This window comes from Cystoisospora suis, assembly GCF_002600585.1.
Source record: "Cystoisospora suis strain Wien I chromosome Unknown contig_1653, whole genome shotgun sequence".
Classification (NCBI taxonomy): Eukaryota; Apicomplexa; class Conoidasida; order Eucoccidiorida; family Sarcocystidae; genus Cystoisospora; species Cystoisospora suis.
In genome coordinates, this window is record NW_027154453.1 from 80,916 (window position 1) to 107,097 (window position 26,182).

The window sequence follows — 26,182 nt, forward strand, 5'->3', positions numbered from 1 at the left end:
GCCTGGGGTAGACTCGCACTGCCCCCAAGGTCTCAACACAACCACCCTAATCCAACCTGTACAGTCAAACAGCCGACCCCGCCGTCCACAACTGACCAGGACTAGCCTGCCTTTATCTGGAACACTGCTCACACTACCGAACCAGACCTCTGACGAACTCTTTCTATGTCGCCTGCGACTGTCCTGATGCTACGGCTACGGAATACTGCGAATAGTCGTTACTGCCTATGCAGACCCAGTTTTTGTTCGAATCCGGATCAAAAGATCTGTGTTTGTGCATCCCAACTGCATCGTAGTCTAATCGTCGTGTTGGAGCAACCCGCGTGAACTCACAGAGGTTGCAACGGGCTACAGTGTCGATGTACAATTACACGTTTCCTGCAACCCTGTGCAGGCTCTCCGTGTGTGTGAAGCTCATTATTCCCGGAGTCCTTGAAAAAAGTTCTTCACTGCGCTATAGCAGCACCTTGGGATTCTATCCAGTCACGACACACACACTGCACGCTTGTCCGCCCGAATAGGCACACGCTCACAGCCCCCACACAACCATCGTGAATACACGTGTGGTACGTCGGCCTTAGAGGCCATCCTTCTTCGACATGTAGTGGGCCAGCTCAACAAGGCGGTTGGAGTAGCCCCATTCATTGTCGTACCACGAGATCAGCTTGACGAATGTGTCGTTCAACTGGATCCCCGCCTTGATGTCGAAAATCGAGGAGTGCTTGTTGGAGATGAAGTCAGACGACACAACTTCATCATCAGTGTAGGACAGGATGCCCTTCATCGGACCACTAGCAGCCGCCTTAACCGCCGCAACAATCTCTTCGTACTTCGCTGGCTTCGCCAGCTTGCAGGTGAGATCGACTACAGAGACGTCTGCGACAGGGACGCGGAACGCCATACCGGTCAACTTGCCGTTCAGGGAGGGAATAATCTTGCCAACGGCCTTCGCTGCACCGGTGCTCGCCGGAATGATGTTCAGGCCTGCCGAGCGACCAGCACGCCAGTCCTTCCCACCCTTCGATGGACCATCAACAGTCAACTGGTTCGCAGTCATGGCGTGAACGGTAGTCATGAGACCCTCAACAATTCCAAATTTGTCATGAACAACTTTCGCAAGCGGCGCAAGGCAGTTTGTTGTGCACGACGCATTGGACACGATGGTGTCCGTCGACTTGTAGGTATCGTTGTTGACACCCATCACGAACATCGGAGTGTCATCCTTCGGAGGTGCAGACATGATGACCTTTTTCGCGCCAGTCTTCAGATGCGCCTCAGCCTTTTCCTTGCTGAGGAAGATTCCTGTAGACTCACACACATAATGAACGCCAGCCTGGCCCCAAGGGATCGCACTTGGCTCCTTCTCGTTGAAGACAGTCACTGCCTTCCCGCCAACCATCAGCTTTCCATCCTTGTGCGAAACTTCGCCGGGGTAGCGCCCATGAACGGAGTCGTAGGACAGCATGTACACCATGTAGTCCAGAGACATGAACGGGTCGTTCACAGCAACGACCTCCTGGAAAAAAATAAACAAAATAGAGCAATGGACCAAGACCAGCTCACACAAACTTCCAAAGAAACGCTACGCCCAAGCAATGACGAGGTGTAGGCGACCAGAACAGACATGGAAACTTTAACAAGGGACGGAAGAAGTTGTCGCACTGCACACTGGATCACACAGTGTGTGTTCCCCGATACTCTGTGACCAGGCAGTAAGACAGTGCGAAAATCCCAGATCTCAGTGTCGTAACCCCAACCCCGACGGACACTGCTCCAAAAAAAACACGAATTCCTCACTGCTGCAAGTCACGGTCTGCTGCTCCAAACTCGCCTGTCACATTCGAGGCGCTGCCATACGGTTGCTTTCGGACTTACCACGTCACCATGCTGCATCGCAGCACGGAACACGAGACGACCAATTCGGCCGAAGCCGTTGATGCCAAGCTTGCACACCATCTTGGTAAACGAGCGAAAGAGTGGAAAAAACCTCCCCGTACTTTATGTGCCAAAAACAATACAAAGAAACACAACTAACGCGCACTACCCGTGTAATCCGCAGTGCACTGACTTCCCGGTCGACCGATCCCCCGGCACCAGGGGGAGAGACGCACACAGGGACGCGGATGCTTGCGGAGTGGTGTCCCTCTCTATGGTGGACGCCGGTGACGACCCGACCGTTTTGTGGTGCTCTGGCGCTTTATAGTAGGGAACTTTTTGGTCCCTCCGCGAAACGCAGTGCCTATAGTCGGTCAGCCCGAACCATTCTCCGAGGTCTGTTCAGCTGATTACATGCTACCCTTCGTCATGCAGAAGAGGGTGAATCGCCGTGAAACGTGAGCGTCACCGATTGGAATCATGCCGTTGGGCCTGTGTCTTGTCGGCTCTGAGCCAGTTTCTGGACGGGAATTATGTCCAGCACATAGTTATATGACCGATTGTCTGTGATCAAGCGCATATGCCTTACTCCAGTGTTTCCGATGTTCGTGCACGGTAGGCCAACAAATCGTTGAATCCTGCGCCACTCCACGCGCAGACGATGTCGCTGGCTTGTCCGGAGGGCGAATCCAGCGTCCCTGATCTCGGCGCAGTTGGATCCCGTCAATTTTCCCTAGCGGTCGCCGTTCTGCCGCCGTCTCCCGGCTGTCCGAGTAAAGGCGGGAATGGGACTGCCGAGCTCTACCATGTGCTTTCCGAGCTGGTCCTTCAGGACATCTGGTCCATAGCTACCGTGGTACTACAGAAAACACTCGATGACAGGATAAAGAGCAAGCACAATTTCCGCCGCAAATGTGACGGTCTCGGACAGTGCGTTGTCAGGCTTCTGGGAGCGGCAGCCGCTCGCGAGCTCCTTTTAGTCCCTGCGGACGTGGCAGTTTCTATCGCTCATGCCCTTGGACCTTCCCTTGAGCTACCTCTACAGTATCAGTGTTCTGTGAGGGGAAACCCGTTTGGTTCTTCATTCAGCTACACGCGCGGTCGACCTCACCGTGAGCACCGAGAGATTGCCTTACGCCGATTTCCGGTTGCCCACTTGCGTGCGGGAGATCCATCCAACGGCGACTTCTCCATAGAACTTCTTCCCGCGACAGAGGAGGGCGGGGTTTCGAACGGCGAATGTTGTCTCGAGGCCAGCAAGGATGGGTCTTTAGAGTTGGCGTGGACACGACAAGGCTCGGCTTCCAATGCTGCACCGCTGCAGGTTGCTCAGCTTACACTCGAGCAGCTCAAGGAGGTCACTGCCTTCGCCCAGTATTACTGTTCTGCTGCAGAGCACTGGCTCGAGGATTTCTGGTCGTACAGACCATTGCTGTCTGACTTGGCGAGACGAGGAGACCTTAGAGGTACACTCGACGCGCAGGGCCATGGAATATCGTCGAGGGATGAAGTGGTTTGCAGTGGAGCTGCCAGCGGAAAACAGCGGCACGTCGTGCACGGTACGCCGTCAGCCAAAGCCATCTTGGGGCTCGGTTTACGTGCGGAGGCGCCGGGCACCAAAGAACGGGGGACGCGGAGAGATGAGAAGCACAGTTCCACGGAGAGGTCTCCGGACACTGGAGAGATCACGTTTGTAGCTGATCTGACAGTAGCCGAAGCAGCTGCAGCGACCAGCAGGCTCTTCTCTGAGCTGCGCACCCTGCCTACGCGGGTCGATGGAAGCCCAAGCGGCAAGCGAGGCCGGACACTGTTACAACCTGGTGCTGGATTCGATTCAGGTCGCTTGTGCGAAGTTCTTGGCCGCTCTGTCATTTCCCTAGCAGAGGTAGATGACCTATCAGTCCTGGAATTCGGCCCCGGCAAGACTCGAGAAACAGGTAAGTGGCAACCGGAGCCGACGGCTAATCGCGCTAAGAAGGTCGCTGGACAGCTAAGTGGGTCGCCGGTGCGTTCGACTCAATCCAGCATCGTGAATGAGCATTCAGGCGGGAGACACGAAGAGGTGCAGGCTGCGGGAACTGGTACAGCTGCTGGCGCCGAGGTGGACGATGAGTACGCCATAGTGACAGGGGCCAGAGAGCTAGAAGAGATATGTCACGCTGTGCATCGGGAAAGCCTCAAGCTGCAGGAGCTTGTGGCGTTCTACGAAGACTTCGCTGCGGAGTGCCTCAATCGTCGAGGATCTGTTGCCCCTTCAGACGCTGCAGGGGGTTGACAGAAAGACTGCGGACTTTGTGACCTCTGCCTAGCTGCCCTCCACGCGCTGTCTTCCACGATGCGGCTTCTGCTCTGATCCGGAAGACTCGATTTTTTGCGAGGCTGCGATATGATGCGCACTTTTTCAAATTGGTCGTCCTGTGCAGTGAATTGAGGGACACTTGTCAATCTGTTGCTGAGTTGGCCTTCTTTGGCACTCTGCGCCCGATACAATGACTTCGCGATTAGAGGCGTCTGTGGACACCTCGGTTATGTCGCCACCACTCGAGACAGTGACACGCTGCTTTGCAGCGAAGCGCATGTAGCAGCCCCACTAAGGACGCGTAACGTCTCTGACACTTCTGTGCAGACAGTAGAGGAGGCTACCTGTCGGTGACAACGACTGAACGTCGTGTGAGCCAAGCCTTCTGTAAGTCGGATTCGGTATCGCCATATCCCAACGCCGAGGCGTCACCAATGTGACAAGTGCGACATCTGCAAAAAGTTGAAGGCCCTGCAGCAGAGTGAGGCAAGCACACTCCATGTGTCGCAAGGGCCTTTTTTTCTGAAGGCCGTGGATAGTTCACGCTTAAGACCATCCGGTATGCAGCAACTGTGCCACACGCTTCGGGTGCCGCTACCCTTTAGGCCGGACGTCCTTTGGGCTGACGCAGTTCACGCGCTTAGAAGTAAGCGGATAGAGGCGATTTCAAACTGTTCGGTCTCGTGGCGCTTCCAGTTTCAACTGAGTTACGAAGTGCTCCCGGAGGATCTGCTTGGGCACAAAAGGCGTCCCGCGGAGAGGGGACGCAAGTATCGATGGCGGGGTGTTTAATGTAGTACTGTGTCTCCGGATGCCCCTCCCAATTCTGACCAACCACGGAGTTTACCCTTCACGACTAGCGAAGTCCCGCGCTGTCAAAGAAAACTGTCTCATGCTTATCTTGTCAGAGCTTAGGCCAAGGGGAGCTACGCTTCTGCCAGTCCGGTGTGTGGTCGTCTAACTGGATGGTACGAAGATCTGCGGGCCAAACATCACAGCGCAACTAGGCGCAGCCGCAGCCCCACCTTCAGGTGTTGCGTAGGGGCCACCCGAGAACTGGAGTCGCACAGGCGTGCACGCAGAGAACAGTGCCTGCGCCGTGCACTCTGCAGACTGTGAAGGCCAAATCTTGAAGTCAACCGCCAGGATTCCGCTACCTGTATGACTTCTGAGGCTCGCCCAGCTTCAGCAGGAACACAAGCCTCCGCATCCATAGAGGGAAAAACTAGCGGTTACCCAAGTTGCAGGTGCTGTACCCGCGGTGGGGTTCGGACGACGAGGCCCGGGATGTCCCAGAGGGAGGGTACATCGCCTCCACCCGTCGGTTGGCACTGTTGTCGACTGTTCACAGGCAACGATCTCGGGAGGGGGCTTCGGGTTGCCGTGGTACAACACCCGCCAGACACGCCGTTCAGTCGCGTACGCCGGCGCGTGACAGGGCCTGTCACGTAGGCTTCGCGCTAACCCGGCTGACGCCCGTAAACTCGCGGCGGCGGTAACCGAAATCAAGTTTCCAGTGCCACATGAAGGAAAATAGCACAGGCGACGCTTTTTGGAAACACCTTGCGCTCCGGGAATAGGATTCTTCTTTTCCTTGTGTTTCCCAGCTCGTACGCAACAACGTTTGGGGTCCGGTGCCGCCAAGGGGAATTCTACTAGCAGGTGAGGGGGGTAATCGTATGTATACTACTGGCAACACGTGTGCGGTGCGTTGTGAAACAGATTGCTTCGCAGCAGTTGCTTTGAGAACATGATTGAATCTTTGTCGCATCATTTGTGGCGAAATCTTCTACCATGAGAAACATGGTTGTGCTCTGCCGCAGCCGCACTCGGGCTCCTTTTTCATCATTCGCAAGTTTCGGGGGGAAGACCGGGTATACGCCGCCTACGGTGAACCGGGAGCCTCAAGCAGCAACAGCTGGGGGTTGTGAGCGGACTCTTGCGACACTTCCAAATGGGCAATCAAGATGAAGAGCTGGAGTTTTAACTCGCGGAACTGGCTCCAATTGCGTTTTTGCTTGGACTGCATGGCACACTTTGCGCCCGCGGTGTGCGCGTCCGCCATTTTTTCCTCTTCCGGCCCTCCAGCATCTCGGCCACGGCCCCGCTGTTTGCAAAGCCGTTGAGCCTGCTGCAAGTTTTGGAAATTTGCCAAGTTTTACTCAGACCTTTTCCGCCCCGGGCTCGAACACCCTTTCGACGTGTTGGCTGTTGTGTTTTCTGGTCTCTTCGGTATTCGTCCTTGTGTCCCACCTCTGCCACCGACCCGTCGGGGCCGCAGAGCCGTCAGCTCACTTGCTTTACTACTCCCTGGCCCGGATTGCCGTAGAGATAACGTCTGTCGTCTTGTTCGTTGCCGTTTTTTTTCACTCGGTGAGTCTCCAGTGTCACGCGGTTCGGTTGGGACGAGGGTCGTAAGCTTGTTTTGTCCGCTGTCAGCACCCGGAGAGAAAGCCCCCAGGAGATTCGGCCTAGAAGTTTTTTTCGTCTTCGTGAACACGGCAACCCGAAGGTGGCTCGCCCGCCTGTGCTATTTGTCCCTTTCCCGCCTGGCAAGCTTTCACGCCTCCATGCCTGGTATGACTCTTTCAAGGCTGCCAAGGTGCGAGAGATGCAGCTCCCCGTACTGTGTCCTTCCCCTCCTCGCCTAGCGTTGACGTTATCCTGCACAGCTCCTTCCGATCTTGTCAGCTGCGCATCCGAGAGGCGTATTGGTTGTGCTCGCCTCGCACTTTCAGCCCAGTGTGTTGAATGCCGAACGGGACTGCCAGCTTCAGCACACTTCGTTCCTCAAAATGTTGTGGCCTCCGACGCCAACGTCCTCGTCTTCCCAGAGCTCTCTGGCATCACTTCTTCCGCTCTCTCAGCTGTTTCCTCTTTCTGGCGGCTCGTCCCCCACATCTGGGCCACGGTTAGGCGACGTGTCGCCCCAGTCTCCATCTCTTTTTGGAAGCAGCACTTCACACAATCCGCCGTCTCTCCGGGCTGCCGCTGGGCTGTTCAGCCAACAGTCGGGGTCCTTTCAGAGAGGAGGCTTTCCTGCCGGAGGAGGCTTAGCCACAATGAACACACCGGCACCTCTCTCTCCCCGTTGCCCGGGCAGCTCTGGTTCTTTGTGTCTCTCAAAATTCTTTCTGAATGCACCCCCCACATCTCCTGCTAGCAGGTCGAAAGGTCGCGTAACTCCGTCTTCTTCCCTGCAACTCACAACTACAACAGCGGCCGGTGGCGATCCTTTTCCTCTTTTCGCCACTACGTCGACCACGTCTGAACCTAGCCAGGATGGTACCAGCCCACTCACGGCTAACAGCACGCAGCTGGCTCCAGCAGGCCGGTCGCGTGTGGCGCCTCCGGCCCTTCTCCTTCCCCTCACTCGTCGGCGGAGCTATCAAAGAGAGCCCGCAGCCCTTCTGGGGGGCGCCCTGGACTGCGGGAGCGGTGCTAGTCATGGAGAAGAGGGCGATGATCCGCCCGGAGTGCTGACTGGCGGCACAGTCACTGCGACGACTTCTCTAAGCCAGTGTGCGTTGGATTTTAGTCCCCGCTTGCTCAACACCCCCCGGTCTGGCCGATTTTTTTCGCGCGCCTGTTCGCCAACAGCAGCTGGCCTGGGAATGGCTGCTTCGTTCTTGATGGCTGGAGGGACATCACATCCCGCTTTGTTGGCACACCAGCAGCAGGCCCTGCACGCGCTTGTTACGAAGGGAGGAGGAGGGGAAGAGGAGCCATCTGTGGCGCTTCTACGAACTGGAGCCGGGTCAGTAAACTCCCTGCCTCCGGCATGTAGCAATACGCCCCCGGGGGCTAAGGAGAATCCAAGGGCTGCTTTTTGCCAAACAAGTGCAGCTTCCGCGCCTAGTGTGGTGGCGGCCGAGTGTGATACACACCTACAAAAAGCGAATGAGCAGTCCACTTCGACTAACAGCGCCCGCGGTCAAGGGGCTCGTCTGTCTTCTGCCGCAGTCGTCGGGCGTACATACAGCGAATCCCGAAGTGTCTCGTCACCTCTGGGGCGGCTAGGAGGTTCTTCTTCCTTTGTGAACCGGAGGAATCCGCCTCCCTCCCTTCTCGATCCGTCGTTCCTCTTCCAGTCCAGCGGGGGGAGTTCTGGGACAACTGCAGCCTCCCTCCTGTTAGACGACAACAATGCTTTCTGCGGGACTAACAGTTCAAGCAATGCCGAAGCGGTGGTCACTTCTGGTTGCGTGTCCTCTCCTCTGTCAGATCCCTTTGGTGGAGTTGCCTTCTCCTCTTCGTGCTTCTCTCCTTCTGCCGCAATGGAACTGGGGGGCAACCCTCTTTCGCTTTCTCCAGCTGCAGCATCACCAACCAGCGCTACGGCAGCAGCCACCGCGGCTCACCGACTGCTCGTTCTTCAGTCTGCGGCCGCTGCTTCTTCTTCCCCTTCAGGCTCTTCTCCCCTTCATATACCTCTGTTCTCTCAGCGTCAGCAGCTTCTTCTTCAGCATCAGCAGCAGTTCCGTCGACGTAGTAGCGCGTCCTCACCAGCTGCGGCTCCCCCGGCAGCTTCCGCCGGTGGAGATGGTCTTTTTGGAGTTCTTTCTTCCGCTGTTAATGAAGTGCTGAGTAACCCAAGAGACAGTCCTGCCGCGGATCCGAAGGGTAGCTCCTCGTGCAGACCTGGAGGGAGTGGAAATGGTGCAGCAGCGTTGCCGTCTTTGCTGCTGTCGGAGTGGAGCTCCAGTCCTGTGCTGGGTGGCGGTACAGGAACCAGTGTTGGCGGAGGGGTTGGTGTTTCTTCGGCGGATGGTGAATGTGCACAGGGGGGGAATCATCAGTCCGCAAGTGCTCGCCAGGACGCCCGATCCGCGACGTGCTCTGGTGGAGTTGACCAAACAGAAAACAGTGCAGATGAGTGCAAAAGCCGAGGTTGTGGGGGCCGCAGAGAAGACAGTACACGCTCCGTCAGACACAGTCACGTGAACGAGCAGCACTTGGGTTCCTTTGTGAACGATTCCGAGAACAGAGGACGTAACGGAACCATGACGAAGGTAGAGCCCAACTGCTCTGCGTTGGAAGCCCGTCCTCGTGTGTCCGAAAAAGTAGCAGAGCAGTTTGAGTTGCCTCGCGATAGCGGGTGTGCTTCCGCTTTCTTCCCGATTTCTTCGTATGAAGGCTCTCAGCCCTCGGGCCGGCAGCCCGCATCGTCATCAGCGGTGTGGACTTCGTTCTCAGCCCCTTCTGATTCCTCTTGTTTTCATCCCACCTCAACGTGGTTCAACCCTAGTAACGCCGCAGTCTGCGGTGCTCCTGTGGAGTCACCATCTCCCGCAGGGCCTCCCCGTTCTGATGGATCTCTCAATTCGTCTGTGGGAGACACCGGGGGCCACGCAGGTGAGCTTGTGGGTCAAAATCCAGATACGCCAGGGGAGAGTTCCCGGGCCAGCAGAACCGGTAGCGAGAACCATCATGTCGGTAGTGGGGGGTCATCAGTCGGCGGAGATGCGTCTTTCTGTTTTTCAACGGTGCAAGGCAAAGATAGTGGCGACGACGGAAAAGAAAGCCCTTGTTCGACTACATCGAAGGGGTCGCTTTCCGTGTGTGCAGACAAGGGGGCCGGGTCGACTGTTTCGCAGCCGAGCGGAGGAGCGGGAGCTGCTCGTTCTGGTTCCGGCAGCGCGGTGGGGGGAGACACGGAGGGTAGCAGTCCCTCCTCCTCCGTGCAACGAATCAAAGAGACCAGCGGCAACAGCAGCGATTTTGCAAATGCCTTTGATGACGCGGCGTTTCAACAGCCTTCAGAAGACTTCATTAGGTACTGTGTGCAAAAACATCAAGCACGGTGGCCTGAGCCTCAAAACCTTCCGGGAATTCAAATGGAACACCAGCAGCGACGATGGTGCGCTTCAGTGTACTACCGTGGATGCCAGCACAAGCGACGCTTCAGCATGGGCCGATGGGGACTACTAGGGGCTTTCTACGCGGCCATCGAATGGCGTCAGTCTCATTGTACAAAGTTAAATTCACTGAAAGGAAAATGCACACCAGAGGGAGGTGTTGCTGGTGGTGGATTCGGAGGCGGCGGCGTACATAAACGAAAAAGAAGAAGCAGTTCGAGTAGCAACCGTAGCAGTAGCAGTCAGCCGACTAGAGCAGCCGAAGTGACAAGTGACTGTTCTCCTGGAAGACAAGAAAACCTAGAAGGCGGGCCTGCTGGAAGTGGTCCAAGCAAAAACGGCGTGGGGCAGATGGGCTTTTTCGATATGTCTCCGACTGGTGGACGAGGGGGGGGGCAAAACGGGATGGGCGTCAGTAGTGGCAGAAGCCACGTACGCGGGAGTGAGGGAGGAGAGGGACTAGGTCAAGAGGGACTGGATGTGTTTGTAAAACATGAACATGGAGGGGATGCGACCGCGGATTTTGAAAGACAGAGGTCGGTCGGGCGCGAGTGCCACGGAACGCATGCCGGTAGTGAGGCTGTGCAGCTGAAGAAAGAACCTGAGAACGGCCTTGGGACTCCTGGGGCGGAAGCGGACGGTTTGAATTCTCCCCCCCCGGGAACTCGATCTCCGGATAGGGAGCTAGGGGAATGCATGTTCGAGGACGAGAGCTCGAGGCATCAAGACAGATTCAGGAAAGCTGACACGGGTACGGGGGGCACTGGCTTCAGAGAGCGGCTGGCAACCAGTGATGGCTCAGGGAGTAAGAGAAGGCGAAGAGATGGTGATGAAACATCATCCGACAGCGAGAGTGGGTCTTACTATGTGCTGCGAGAGCCAGCGGACCCAGGCAAGACTGCGGAAACACCTCCGGAGTGTGCCTATTCTAGTGCAGGCTATGGTTCCTATTCGTCCCCTTTTCAGTTGGGTACCGCACAGCCCGGCGGCATTACCGGAGGCGTTACACCTTCTGATAGTGTGGGACATGGGCATGATTTGGTCAGTAGTAATTTTTTTCAGCCTCACCCTGGTTACAGTGGAGTGGGCCCTGTACCCCAAGAAGGTTACAGAGATGTTGGAGGTTTGTTGCACACGTCGAGACGGGAGACAGATTTTAGCTCCAGCTGTCGGGGAGAAACACCTGTCTCGTGCCCTCGTGGACCGCACGACGCCAGTTTTGTATCTCAGCCGAACGGCGGAATGCCTTGCTCATATAGTCCAGGGATACCAGGATACTCTCCTGCCCCTGGAGGTCCGCACACACCCGCGTTGATGTTACCCGGTGACCAACCGGCTGGCTGCTCTCCAGGATTGTATGTACACTCGATGCATCATCCGTCTTACGGGCAGCAGCAGGCACCTCCTCCGCCTCACCTCCAGCACAGCTTTGATGGCGTGCAGCCGTTCCATCTTCAGCAGCCTTATTCTAGGAACGCTGCTGGGGGTCTTGGTCCCTCCCCACAGGACCTTGCTGTCCGCGGTATGCCAATGTTTCCTGGTGGAATGCCACATAACATGCATTCGCCTCCACCTTTCCATCATCCCTCGATGGGTGGTGGTGCTGCGGGTGACCATCCCCCGCAGATGTATTCGCCGTGGTGTCACCCACACCCCCCCCCGGGGCCTCAGTTTGGCATGCCGCCCAGTTACCTTCTCAAACCTCAAGCTGGCCCTCCTGGTGCACCTCCGCCCTACGGTTCACTCCCCTCTCACAACTTCTGTGGCGCGTCAGGAGGCAGTTCGCTTATGCTTTCGCATTCTCATCAGCCTTCACATCCGAGTGGACTTGGGCCGCAGCCAAATTCATCCAAAGCTAAAGGTATGGTCCATATGAAGAGAGAGGGAGGTACTCCGGTAACGTCTGGGGGAGGGGCTTTGAGCCCGGAAGGGAAGAAAAGCTCGAAAAGCGGGTCACGGAATGCTAATCGTCGCGCGCGGACGTCTCCATTCTCTGGTTGCGGACCGGGTTCTTTTTCACCTTCTATAGGCCCATCCTCATATCCAGGGGGCGGAGGGGCAAAACCTGGATTGAACGGCAGTCATCATCCTGGTGGAGCCCAGGGCTCTCCTACAGAGCAGCCAGCTGTTGAATGGTACGAGGGGTTCCGGAGGCCTTTCGGTACGGAAGGACGACAGCAGCTGCTACGACATTTACGGCAAGTCTATAATGCGGACAGTGGTTACTGGGGAGAACGCCTTCGTCAATCCAACATTGCATTTAGTAGAATTGCTTATGCCACTGTAGCTGAGCTTTGGAAGATTGCTCATGTCATGGATTGCTTCCCCATTGCACTAGCTCTTTCGAATCGCCAGTCTGCAGGTGCGGGTGCAGCTTCATTTGCTGAGATTGAAGGCCTTGTGGGGGTGAGCGGCATAGGCAGTGGATCTAGAAGTCATTCCGGCGGACACCGCAGCGGGGGAGGAGGCGGAAAGGGGTCGAACCATAGCAAAGGGAATAAGAGAAACAACACTGGCGGCATACCCAAGAATCAGCAGCACCGAGTGACTCTACCCGACAACGGAGTCAAAATTAGAGGTGGGCACCAGGATAGGTCTTACACGGAGTCCTCGTCTTCATCAGGTGTCATCTTCGGATTCGATGTAACGGGTGATGGAGTGGAAACTCGTTCACCAGGAGATGAGTCCAGCGGCTCGGTCTCCTTATGCCTAGACGATTCGCACGCGTGCACAACTGGGGCAAGAGATTGTGCTGGCCTGCTCCCTGCCACCGGAGTTAAGGAAGTGGGAGGTAAGGCAGGGGGTGGGGGGGAAACGTGGGAGGGGAGAGAGATGGATAACGCGATACTGGAAAGCCAGTCAAGCAGTACGAGTAGTAGTACCAGCCATAGAAGTGCCTCTTTCGTGTTAGATGGGTTGGTGAGTGGCAATGCAGGTGCAAAAGGCTCAGTTACCGTCAGCCATTCTTTGCGTCATCCGTCAAATAGCCCAGATAGTTCGCCTGAAGCAGCATACACACCGACGTGCGCATCCTTGCAAGCTCTTGTGGCCGGATTGCCCAGTGTCCCTCCCGATCTCTTCGGGTCTCTCAGTGACAGTTTGGGTGGAGAAGATAACCAGATTCTGAACCCTGAAGACGGCTTACTAGATGAACCAGAGGGGTTCGGCGGGGACCACAGGGTGGAGGGCGCGGGGAATGCTTCCCGAGGTGAGAACATAACCGAGGAGGAGAACGGAATCGACCCGACTTACGTGATGGGAGAGGGCAACAGACGTCTGCAGGAAGAAGGGGGAGGACAGGTAAAGGGCGAAAGACACAGAACGGTGTCTCCGCCTCACAACGTGCCGTGCACAGAAGACGGAAGAGAAGGTGCTGAGTTTGGAGACGGAAATGGCGCTTTATCGAAATATCCCGGTGGTGCGATCTTGATGGGGAAAGACAGGAGAAAGAGGAAACGGGTGGTAGGGAGAGGGGATGAGCGAGAAAAGAGCAAAGAAGAAGCCTCGATGATTGCACTCGACATAGAAGACGAAACCGGTCATAATGATTGCTCAGTCAACGTCTTCGCGGACAGTTCCAAGCCCCCCACGTTCGTTTCAGAGGCAGTTCACTTGACAGCACCTGCCGAAGTTCTTATAGAAAAACAGGAAGGCGAGTCGGCGAGCTCCCCATCTGAGCCCTGCTCAAGGATTCCGTTCGGTCCACCGGTTCATCCTTGGGGCCGCAGCCCTGTTTCGTGGCCGTCCGCGTCGTCGCAACTTCAGACGCCATCGACGGCCCTCCCAGTGTGCGCCACAGGGACTGTAGAGAGGGGGGAAGAAACAGCTGATACGCTTTCTTCTTCATCGCGGGAACGTGGCACGAGGCGGGGTGTAACTATGCCAGTTGTAGCTCCTTCGTCCTCTCTTCCCCGTCAGTTGGAGAGATCAGAAGGGAAGTACCAGCCTTCTAGCTCAACCGCTCGCTGTGTGCAGGTAGTGAACTATGAGCAGCCATGCAAACGGCAAGTATGGCATACCAAGGGGCACGTTGAAGCTGAGGACTGGCCTGAACAGCTGTACATACACCAGGGGAGATCAGGAGGCTGTGAGGCTGGATCCGGAATGAATCGACGGCACCCGGCTACGTGGCGGCCGTTGTCAGATGATTGCCCTCCAACTTCACAGGCTCGCCTGCCCCGGGAAAAGGATAGCTGGTGGTGTGCGGAGTGCACATCGCCAGCACTGAACTCAAGTGAAGTAGATGCAATGCCAGGGCACCTTGACAGGCTTCGCAAGGAAGGGAAGCAGCAGGTGCAAGCTTTGGGAGCAGGGACCGAGAAACTCTGTTCGCCTTTTTCTCAGTTACCGGTCACGGCCACTCCTCAGGCTTCACACCCGAGAAATGGACGCTGTCAGGTGCACGCGGCTGCTGAAGAAGACGAAGGGCTTAGTGGGTGTGCACAGCAGGACAGTGACGTTCGTTCCCGAGTGTCGCCTCTCATCCCCTGTCCTGGCCAGCCCAGCCAGTCAGTCGTGCCTGAAGAAGCATACAAACAGCAGCGCCAGCAGGAAAAAGACGAGCGACGATTTTTTGCTCATTCTCTACGGCCGTCGTGGGTGGAGACATCTTGTCAGGGGCTGTTGCTACGGCATGCGACAGAAGCCGTGTGTGAAGAAGCAAGGCAGGTGCCGCTAAAAGGAGGACAGAGAACGTGTTCTACGTCATATCCGTGCCAGTCACGAAATTTCACCAGTGGAGACCGTCATCGGGATGATAGACGCCACTGGCAGTCAGACAAGTACTCGTCCATTCTTCCCGAGCAGCTCGACGCGGTTTCGGCTTCTTGCTCTCGCGAGTGTTCATCCTCTGCTTTCAGGGCCCCAGTGAATCAGCCGCTTAGCCAGGACCACAAAAATGTCGCAGGTGTCCCGTTGCCGCCTTCTTGTGATTGCGGAACACGCAGTTGCCATACTGAAGACTTTCTTTCCCGGGTGCGGGGGCAAAGGGCTCCCTCGGCGCCCCGAACAGGTGTCTGTCAATCACAAGGCTTGTCCAGTCTCAGTTGTGATGTTCAGATTGCCTCTCTTAGTGATGGCCAGGCAGGTTGTCGAGTGCGTGATACGAGTATAACAATTCCACTAGGAGATGATAACAAACCAGCGTGTCCGTCGTCTTCACCTGGGCGGCTGTCGGCGTTGGACTGTTCGGTTCATCTGCTCACGGGAGAACAAGGAGGACGAGATGGAGATCGGAGACCATTGTTACAGAGAGATAAGACAGCGGCACGAGAGAAAAGTCGGCAGACGATGTATAATCTGGGAAACAGAGCGTGCGTCTCCCCTTCGACCTCTCGTATTTCACCTCGTCCCCTTTATGTTTTTCCGCCCCTGTCACCCGTTCGTCGTACCCCTTCACCGCCACCCCGTTCTTCTCGGACATGGCAGTGCACGCCGTACATGGAGGCGGGGTCACTGAGTCTGGAAAGAGATGCGAAGCAACAAGCACGAAAGAGTTCATGTGAAGAATTGCTTTCTTCAGGTCCTCTTCCAGAGAACTCTTCATGTCGCGGTGACCGAGTTGGGGTGCCCGCGAAAAAACAATCGGTAAAAGTGCACAAGAAAGCGCGAGCACCGGGAGTCTCCGGTGGAGACAGAGACACAAAGATCGTCGCCAACCGGAAGCTGCAAGCCCGTGAAGGAAGGACTTTATCTGGTCCAAAAGATACAGTGTCGCTAGGTTCTGACTGCTGTCCCATCTCAAAAGAGAGACAGGACAACAAGACGGTGACATCGAGTGCGCCTGATTCCTCCATAGGGGCGGGACAACGTGCACAAGCGGTCGAGAGTAAGGGAGCCTTGTTTGGGGGAAACCAAGGACTATGTGAGAAAGGCGAAGGCGACGTACGAATGGAGCCTGCGACTGCGCAGGACGCGGGGCAGAACTATAGCCGGACATTCTTGGAGAGTGGCACAGACTCGGACGTGCTCCGATACCTATTCGAGTTTCTGGATGCAGTTGATTTAGCACAGGTGCAAGCCTGCAATCGTCTTCTTCAGGCGGCTGTTCAGTCGCATGCTTTCAGACGCAACTTGTAAGTCTCGCAACTGTGTAATGTGACGGTTTGGTGGTCAGTGGCCAAGGCTCGGAAAGGTGCTATGAGTGGCTGGAGGGAAAAGAGGACGACGGAGGGAAGTTGTAAGAATGCGTGTAACATGAATAGAAATACATATACATACAGCTACGCACATCCACATTTCTGGCAATAGGTAAAAGTGTCGCGTGTGGAATGCCACCACAGGTCTTCTCTGACGGGCTGTGCAGGGTGATCGTCGGTCTTCTTTCATCCCGTTCCTTTCCTTACAGTACATTTATCCATGTACTCTCTCCCGAGAGCATCGCTTGGTGAGAGGAATAAAAGCTGTGTGTCGTACTGTTTATTGGGTGAGAGCTCGTATTTGCTTCAAGACTCCTTGTTTTGCTACCTAAACTGAATCCGTTGTCCGGAATGCACGCTCCTACTGTGGTGATATGCATTCATTCAGGCTTCATCTCTATCGGGGTCCGTTGACAGTAACGCTATGTGAGCCGGTCACTCTTCCTAGAGACCGCCTGGACATATGGGAGGATCCAATGGATCCCCCTGATCTCTTGCCACAGTCAGTCATCCAAGGACGATGTAGTCCAGTTCTCTTCTTCGACCGGCTCAAAAACGAAGGACCTCCCCCAGCGTTCGCAGGCGGTCAATCCTTCCAGCGTTGTGGTTTTCCATCCGGGTCGCCCGAGGTACACAAAAAGAAGCGAGAAACGGATCGGCCTGGTGACGTGCTAGGAGGAGGAGGGGTGCAACTGTTAACATGTGGAGACCGGCAAGCCGAAACATTCACGTCAGGGGAAGGGATAGGGAGCAGCAGGCTGAGAAGACGAGAAGACCGAGGAGTGCTAAGGCACCACCCGGCGAACTGCGGATCAGTATCTGTATCGTCTCCTTCCTTTCTCCCATGTTCGCGTCCGCGACATAGACAGCTGAGAAATCACCGCATGGAACCGCCAGAAACTACGACTAGTGGTAGTAGCAGGCAGGTGACGAGTGCGTCGTACCTCTGTAGAGGAATGGCCAGCGGCGGGGAACTGACTTGCGGTGAGAGGCAAACCGATGACAACATCGAAGAAGAGGAGAAAAGGGAGAGACTCTCGACTTTTCCTCCAACAAATGGAAGATTACTAGTCGCTGGTGGCTACGGCATGTTCGAGTTATGGGATCATAGTATCCCTATGCGTTCAAACGAAGTAAGGCTTTGAACAGTTGCATCTTAACGTCGGAGAGAGCCAAGAAAGAAGGGGGAATTGATTGAATCAGTCAAGACAAACGAGTTAATAGTTGTTGTCGCTATCACACAGGGGCGAGCGAAGCTTCTTGTCTGGTGTATCACGCTTGCCTAGCTGCTAGCCGCTACAGGTAGAGTCCTTCTCCGTCAGTCGGCAAGCATTATTATTGGGAACGTAGTTCCCTCTATTAAGGAAGCTAGCTCACTCTGTCAAGTATCTTACAGGCACCTCGGCAGTGCGCCGATGTTGTGAGCCCCCGGGATTACAGTAGCTTGAGCCTTACGACCTGCCCCTGTTTCAGGTCTGGGAGTATGATCCCGCCGCAAAAATCTGGGGTCATCCCGTGGCGATGACGGAAGCTGCTCTTGATGCTGACGACAAACTTCGGTGAGTGAGGGAGTATCGAGCATCAAACAAGGCTGGTGAGACTCTCTCCAGTTAGCTGATCTGTGATTTTCAACTTTGGGCGTTCGTGCTGCAGAAGAGGCTTGCAACGACGAGGTAACGTTTGCGACATAACATTTGCCCGCATTTTGGACGAGCTATACGCAGGGAGGTAGTCGAGATATTTCATTTATCCCTGTCGAGATATTTCATTTATTCCCTGGGCGGCAGTGTTCGGAGACTGGGGTACACACGCCCGACGGAAGTTTGATGTGTAGTTGTGTAGACCCGTAGGCTTGGATTAAGTAGGGGCGTCTTGATGTGTCCGCGTTGTGGCAGTGGCCAGTGAGGGCAGAGAGCTTCTCCGTCTCTCCAATGAGAGCGGTAGGTGTGTGTACTTTCTCATACAGACGGTGCGTCTGTACGTCCCATACCCGTAGGTTGGAGCCGATAGTGGTAGTTTAGATTGTCTGATATGCCAGTGCATGTGGCAGAGGCGGAGTCCACTACGGTGGGGTACAGGCAAGTCCAACAGCTTTGCCGTTATCTTGTATGCCGAATTCTAGACGGTGCCCCTGTAATTGTGGATTACTTTTTCCTCGGTTTGGCGGTCTTGCTGCGTTATGTGCTGCAGTTTCGAGTATCGGGATACAGTGGTTCTCTCCGATCCATCTTCTACGCAAGTTATTGTCTTTGGCCAATCTGCTCGGAGCGATACTTGTTGGCATATCTTCGATCGGTAGGCAACAGGGGAGACAGTCTGTGCACGCGACAGTAATGAGATATTCGACACTTGTCTCTCTCAGGTGTAGACTCTAAGTGTTTTTCGGACGGAGTCTACAGGCATAGTCCTCCTGTCAACTGGTTTGTGATGAGGTCAGGTATTCGTACACGTGCGAGGACAGGCAGTTCAGTTGATCTGTCTAAACGTGTGCAGACACTGGAGGAGTCGTTTCGGAGTTCCTTCGACTTGCTTCCCAGACGTCTATTCTCTTCTGTCTGGTTGCCAAAGTCGCGAGCTTCTCTCACTCTCGGGATTCTACGAAGCCTTTTCGTGCCCACTCTTGTCACTACTGAAGATGTAGTTCGAGGTTGCTTGTCTTGCTAAGACTCACTGGGAGTCACCCTTGTTCTAGCAGGCGACCTGTGCCCGTCCTCCCTTGTAATGAAGGAGGCCGTTTTGACGAAACACAGTTGCATGTATCGTTTTGCGTTCACCGGTGACCAAGATGCTTGATGGAAATGGGCGTGCACGGTGGTTTCGATCTCTTTGCGTAGCGGACTGGCTACCCGGCCAGATGGTCTCAGTGGCCGTGGGGTGCGACAGTGTCGTTTGCTGCGAGGTCCGTAACAATGGTGAGTCAAGCTTTCCTGGTACGAGCGTGTCGTGTCTTCTTTGCGCTACGTCTTCCGCAGAGTATCGGTGTGTACCGTTCCGCGACCACCAGCTGAACGGGTCTCTCCAGACCCTGCGAAGGGTCTCTCCCTTCCGTCTCGAATTGCGGCTGACCAGTTTGATACATGTCATACTTGGCCCACGGCTGTGGACGCGTTTGTTCACTTCGACGTATCTGGAGATCTCCCCGAACGGCGTGAGTCTTTTGCCTCGTAAGTCGACCGTCGACATGTATACATTTTTGCTAACAGCACTCGTACATGTGGGGTACATGCATCTGCACCTTCGAAAATATCGAGACGGCTGCAGGCTAGCAGGCACTGTACCGATGGAGTGCGGTCGCTGCTCACGCGTCCAGTCGTTTCTTAACCACGCAGGGAGTGTACATAGAGCTAGAAGAATGCTTGACCACATCCAGTATGAGAGATAACTGTAGTGGTCTCCTTTGCAGAGACAGCTTGCTCTTCTCACAAGTTCGTACAGGCTTCGACGCGTGAGGGTGAAGCAACCACACGCGCTCCGTCCCAGAGAGTTCTATGTGCAGTTGTCAGCAATCCCCGTGAACCCATTTCATGAGCGAGTCGTGTCATACCCCTCCGAAGCATGTGTGTGGCCGGTATACACGATGGCAGTTAATCTGTTCACTCGCGCGTGCAGCCTATTGTCTGGCCTGCTGTCTTCGGCGCTGTGTGTAGATCTGCCGAGCTGCGGAGATGCACCTACATGTCTCACTCTTGTACTTGATGCTGCTGCTTCAGGGCGTTGTGGCGGGCACCTCGTGACGGAGAGTCTGGTTGGGTTTTTCTGTACGGCGGTTATGCTTCGGCTGTACGGCATCTTGACGATTTGTATCTTCTCGGTGAGCATACCCGGACGAAGGCTTTCTCTTCTTTCCAGTGCGGACCGCGCTCATACGTACGCAGGTGACTGGGAATGTGGACGGCCTGGCAGATCATGCGCACGGGAGAACACTCGCTTTCCAGGGCTTCTCTCTCAGCACGAGAAAGTCGCTTTGCTCTTCTATTCTGTGCTTATCCACCTGGAACGTGGTGGGTAACGGAGGGTGAAGAACGTCGCGGAAGACGTCCCGGTCGTTCGTCACCCACGAAACTAGGCTGGTGTACGTTGCAGAGGACGACGGAGCACCCGTCCGACCGCCTGTGGAAGGCAACACAGAAAGAGGCTTTAGTACGCGCGTTCTTGGAGGCGCATGTTGAACAGTGGGGGGACAAAGACCGGGCTACTTTAAAGAAGATGGTGTCTTTCAATGTTTCTCGCGGTTTTTCGCCTGCTGAGGAATAGTCACAGGGGGATCCACCTCCCTAGGAGAGTCGAGCTGTGTACAAGTGTCCAGAGGATTGATGTACGGCACTCAAACAAAAAGGTGAGTTCTTTTCTCGTCAGTCACGGTCCTAGCATAGTCACATCATACGGCAGCATGCTCCTGTCACGTGTCGTTGCAGAAATTCCTTCAGAGCCGTCCCGGACAGCGACTGCTGAGGAGAGCGGCTCCTCCCCGCCGTCGCCTTCTGTCTCATCCCCCGCTGCTGCCAAGAGATTTCGGTGGCACCTCGTGGAGTGGGGTCGTCACTTCCCGCCCAATCCGCGGAGTTCTCGATGCACCACACGTCCCCTGTCTCCGCGACTGCGGGTAGATTCCCCCGCTTTGTCGTGTTGCTCCGAGACCTCTTCCGCTTCGTCGTCTGCTGACGAGGGTCAAAGCCGAAGACGACAGGAGGTAAAGAAGAGGGATGAGCGGCAGGAGAAGAAGCGAGACACCCCAAGAAACGGGGATGCACGAGGTGGAGATAGTCGACCTCGGCGAGCGGCAGCAGTGCAGGCTGCCACGGCGTGGAAGAAGTTGCTGAAAGCTGAAGGGAGCTCAGAAATGGATGAGCAGCAAGTTCCCGATGAAGGTGAGGTGACGTGTTCTGGTGGCGTGATTCGCACTCCACGCAGAAATTGTTCGAGAGAACGGGAACAAGAAAAGAGTGTCACTGATGATGGAGCCTCACGTCACTCGTCTCCGGTGCACGGCAGGACACCGGTACAACGTAAGGGCTCAAGGTACGAAAGTCCTCAGCGAACACAGGAAGCTGGCACCGCGAGGGCAAGCAAACAAAGAAGCGGAGTCTCGAGCTCTCCTGAACATCGTCCGTCGGAGCGTAGAAGAAAAGGGAGAAGGAAGTGCTTGTCGGTGTCCTCCTGGGAAGAACGCACATGGAGACTTCGAAGGCCCGCAGACTCACCAGCACCTGGTCCCAGATTTGGGCACTCCCTTACATGCATAGGTTCTCGACTGTTCCTCTTCGGGGGCATGCGTGGTGACTTCTACAAAAACGGAGGGGGCAACGTCTCCTCGTCGTTGTGCGGTCCTGTGTCTCCGGGTGAGGGAAGTGGAGCTGGGGACTTCAGTCGGGTGCGTTCTCCGAAAGTTGAAATGGGGGGAAGTGCCTGTTCCGCTGCATCCCAGAGAAGAAGAGGTCCTGGAAGAAAGACAGCGGGGCAGTCTCCTTCGCCTTCATCATCGTCGGTGTCATCCCCGACCCGCGGCTCCACAGAAAGAAGAAGAGGAAGGCCTAGCCGGGTGGGGGATCACCCCGTGCCAAGCCACTCAAGTTCTGTTGCGTCGAGCGGAAGCACCAGTGGTCGATTACTGATGAACGACGTATGGATGTTGTACCGGGACCTCTCTTGTTCTCGCGCAGTCCCAGCCAAGAGACAACGTTGCTGTAGCGGAGATATAGAACGGGGACTCGATGATAGTGGTGACACTCGTACTGCCGACGTCCACAGTAGCGCTTGCCTTAGTACCGTTCGCGAGGAGGGAGTGTATGATGTACCGGAGACGCGTGGCTGGCGGTGGAAGCTCTGTGCTTGCAAAGGCGCTCCCCCATCGCCGCGATCATCCCACCGAGCGGTATCTGTGGGCGTTCATCTTCTTATATTTGGTGGCTATGGAGGCCGATACTTGAACAGTTTACATGCGCTCAACACCGGGACGCTTGTCTGGACTACCGTCGACTTTTCTCCTTCGCTTCCGTCTTCGCATAGAGTCAGTCGCGTGGGCGATATAATAGAGAAAGAAAGAGCGGAGACCGAGAAAGGTAGAGAAGACGTCGGACAACAAAACGCGGTTTGTAGCGGAGAGGCTGGTGTTTTCCCGGCAGCAGCTATACAAGAGAAGCGACTGGCACCACGGGGGCGGCAGGCACTCGAGGATTCATCACCGTCACCTCAAGTTACAGAGAAGAATGCCACCGTGGGTTCGTTTAGCGGTTCTACGTGGCATGGCTCTACGACACCCTCTGTGTCACCGGAAGCTGGAGGGAAAAGATACAGTTTGCGAGGAGGACAAGAAGAACTAGAGGCGACAACAGGAAGGTGCCAGACAAGGCGGCAACAACGGCGTGGGGGAACGGCTGAGGACGACAGTGCCAACCGGAATAGTGGACTCGAAGTGTCGGACGGCAATGATTTTTCGCGTCAAGCAGTCAAGACAGTGAACGGTTTTGCTGGTGGTCGTGGTGCGTCCTCTTCTTCTGTCGAGAACTTGTGTGTGGAACGGGCCGTGGATGGTCTAGCTACACCAACACGGGCACGACTGGGATTCCCTTCTGCCTCTGTTTCCACCTCTCTTGCAGAGTCTTCGCGACGCGCAGGTCAAGAGACCAAGGAAAACGGGGGACATAACCAGATGCAAGGAGGGTTTGGAGGTAAATTGGATTCATCTTCCCAGTTGACAGAGTTGCCGATTCCAAAGCGTATGGAAGCAGGACTTGCATTTGACGAAGATCGGACTCTCTTCCTCTTTGGTGGTTCCAGTCGATTCCGGTGGCAATGTGCACAACATCAGTAAGCACTGAGCTTGATATTACCTTCTTTCTTTGACATTATTGCAGCTGTTTGTGTATCTGATAGAGTCTTGGAGATCTACACACAGAGACATACGCGCAAGGGGGGGCAGCCTGCACTGATGTCGTATTTCTCTTTAGTGGGGATGTGTGCATGTAAAAACAGTATACACGTTCAGATTTAGCCAGGCATCTTGAGAGTGCCACTGCATCGAGAACTGCCGCATCTGCAAAGGGTGTTCGGTACAGTAGAGTATTGTTGTGACGTGTGAAGCCTAGGGCAGATGTATCGTGAGCGTCTCCCTTGCAGCATTTCCACCAGCACGTCGTCATATCCTGTTCGCTTCATCAACGCAAGGAGACTTAGCAGTGCTTCTTTACCTCCGGAGGGCCAGAGCGTGTTCGTGGATGGACTTGTGTGGATAAGCGTGCGCGGATGCACTGATTTTCAGAAACCAGCGCTTTTGCTATTAACTCACGGGCTACACGAAGAACGGCTCTGTTGCCTGTTTTTTCTCCTGTGTGTTCAGATTTAAAGACTTCTGTGCTGATTGTTTTGTCCTGCGACTGAGCTGCGGACGTAGCTAATCCCAGAGAACTTGAAAGTGCGCCACAGAGCGTTCTCTTCTAGTCTCTGAGTCTTCTCCTTGTAAGCAGAAGATTTGGAGTGCCTGGTCAGTGGTAGGGTACGAGATGGATGGTAGCGAAAGGAAAGGGAATCAGCAGGTTGGGCTCATTGCAAAGAAAGCGTCGGTCGGAGTTTCTGAGTGACTGAACGCACATGCATGAAAGGCCAAGCAAGCATCACGCGCGTTTCAGGTGACAGCAGCCGATGACACACACTGCTATATATATATCGGACGACCCTCTATGCTCGTGTGCACAGTTCACTATGGTGAACGTCGAAAGGACGCGATCGTGGTTTTACGGAAAGATCTGGTGGGGGGCAGAGTCGTGCTCATTTCCTCCTCATATGGAAGGTCCCGGATGTGGGGGAGAGTCATTTAGAAGGGTTGAATTTTTCAGGAAGTACCACTGTGCGATTTCGCTATCGATTTGTGTGCTGTCGCAGAAAGAGTCACTGTGTGATGTTCACGCGAACTTGTCCCCTCTTTGCCCTCTATATATTTGGCTTTTCCGTTGAAAGGGTCTGCTTTCTGTCAAAGCCACATCCGCACGAGATGGACAGGAAGCCATTGATCTTCTCGCCTGTCTACCTTTCGCTTGCGCCGCCCGTCTCTCCCAGCACAACATCTATTTTTTTTCTAAGAAGAGTCTCGTAGGTGTGACTCCGGGTCAATCATGTATAATTTGTTTAGCACTGGCCAAGGTTCCGTTCCCACGCAGCTTTCACTGAGCTGACGTGGGCTGTGTCGTGGCCTCCTGTTCGTAGCTCGCGGGGCTCGGCCTGTCGAGAGAACGAGCCTCCTCAGCCGGTCCGGGGCTGCAGCAGCCCTTTCGGCGGTCACGTCATGTTGCCTTTCTCCGTTGCGTAGTTCGCTGCTGGAGTCTCCTTCCCTTCACGCTGTGCGGGCTTCGACAGCGACTGTCATCCGAGTCTGCATAGTCGGAGAGGGAGAGTTTGTGGCACCACCATGAAGGAAAAAAAAAAAAAAAAACATCAGTCTTCAGGATTGTCTTCTCCGTAACGAGGGCTCTTGGGACGGGGGAAAAGAGGAGTTTCTACTTACTCTTCTCTCCTCGTCCTCTTTTGGCTAGTGTCTTTTTCAGTCCTCTTCGCCCTAGTTATGTCAAGACTGGTCAAGATGAAGGAAGAAGTTCGACTAAACTGGACTGACTGCCTGGTTGTGTCTAAATTTTTTCCACGCAGGCCTAATGACGGAGCTTTGTTGTCATTAGTAGTCGGCTTGCTTGCATGATTGATTGTCTGTCTGTATGATGTTCCAGTCATCCTCTCTGTCCAAAAGGAAAAACTACGTTTAAACTGGGGGTCATGTCGCTCTTCTCTCAGGGCGGCAGAGCGGAAGGGAGCTGTGATGCTTCTCTGTATGATGGACGACTTGCAGAACATGACGCATATGTATGATGGTCGTTGTTCTCATTCGAGACTCTTCAGTCTTATGTTCGTCGCCATCTCCCCTGTCTTGCCCCCCCCTGGTCACGTTGGCATTTCAGTTTCGGTTCGTTTGTCCAGATGAGGTTTGTGGATGGAAGGATCTTAACAGCTTACGGGAACCAGCGGATCGCGTTAGTATGAGGCAGTGAACTTTTCACTGATTCCCCCTCAGTGAGATTTGGGGATTGGCGGGTTCCCGGAGACGGGTCGTTATCTACTGTTATTGTTAGCTGTCTTGTTGCTGGAAGTGTCATGAGCTCGGGTGGGCTGGCTAGCTATTCTCTCCTAGTCAGTTGTATTGCTGATTTTTCTGATCATCATAGTTCAGCACCCGCTACTCTTTTCTTCTCGTGGAATGGCTTGGACGAAAGAAAAGCTTGGTCCAGGTGCGCTCTTCCCTCCCCGAGGTTAAGGTAGGGCCAAGTGGGGGTGAGTCGTGAACGAATTTTAGTATCTTTACACGATGGGGATTGAAGTGATATGTTATCCGTCTTTCTTGCATGGGTCTTCGATTCTGTTCTTTGTCTCGTCCGTTGCTACGTCGGTTGTACGTGTGTTCTCATGACAAAGGAAGGGCAACTGTCGCGGCGTTCCCCTTCATCATTCAGAAAGAAGCCTCCGGACTCCGGAGTTTTCTCTTCATCCGGGAAGTGTTAGCCGCCTAGATGCATTGGACACACCTAGTAGTAGTGTATCGTGTTCGTATGGCTGTTGTGTCGCCACCCGAGCAAGGTGAACCGTGAAGGTGTCCAACCTGGCCGATTCATGATAGGGGAGGAAGGTTAGCGAGGCGCTGATGCATCGCGCACTCGATGTATGCGAGGGATGTTCAAGATGACAAGAAAGCCAGCGGAAGCGCTTCACAACAAGGGGAGGACACCTCGGACGTGAAAATGCCTGCCTGGTCTGATTGCGGTTCTCTCCATGTCAGCGATCTTGTCGCCTTTCCGCACCCACGGTATTAGTTAGTTGACCGTTTCCGCTGGTGTTACACTCTTGTGAAATACAAGTATTCCTCGCAGAATACACTAAGCTATGAAGCCGTGAGCCTTCGTGGGTCTTTAGCAGGTGCATTAGTGTCTTTGTTTCCTCCCTACCAAGCATCTCGTCGTGGAACTCGCCTCGGCAGG

The 26,182-nt window shown here is 54.9% G+C and overlaps 2 protein-coding genes across 2 annotated transcripts; one reads left to right on the top strand and one right to left on the bottom strand.

The window, feature by feature from the left end:
* Positions 1 to 533: 533 nt before the first annotated feature.
* Positions 534 to 2,376, bottom strand: CSUI_003666 (glyceraldehyde-3-phosphate dehydrogenase). The gene is made up of 2 exons (XM_068063861.1): positions 1,876 to 2,376; positions 534 to 1,516 (listed from the first exon to the last, which is right to left on the bottom strand). The coding sequence occupies exons 1-2, from the start codon at positions 1,954 to 1,956 to the stop codon at positions 578 to 580; spliced, it is 1,020 nt and encodes a 339-aa protein (XP_067924173.1). The 5' UTR covers positions 1,957 to 2,376; the 3' UTR covers positions 534 to 577.
* A 3,220-nt stretch (positions 2,377 to 5,596) lies between these two features.
* On the top strand, positions 5,597 to 24,402 carry CSUI_003667 (ap2 domain transcription factor ap2ix-5). Its single transcript, XM_068063862.1, has 8 exons — positions 5,597 to 16,106; positions 16,558 to 17,302; positions 17,643 to 17,728; positions 18,360 to 18,464; positions 19,142 to 19,333; positions 19,880 to 19,980; positions 20,585 to 22,976; positions 23,506 to 24,402. The coding sequence occupies exons 1-8, from the start codon at positions 6,970 to 6,972 to the stop codon at positions 23,561 to 23,563; spliced, it is 12,816 nt and encodes a 4,271-aa protein (XP_067924174.1). The 5' UTR covers positions 5,597 to 6,969; the 3' UTR covers positions 23,564 to 24,402.
* The last annotated feature ends 1,780 nt before the right edge of the window (positions 24,403 to 26,182 follow it).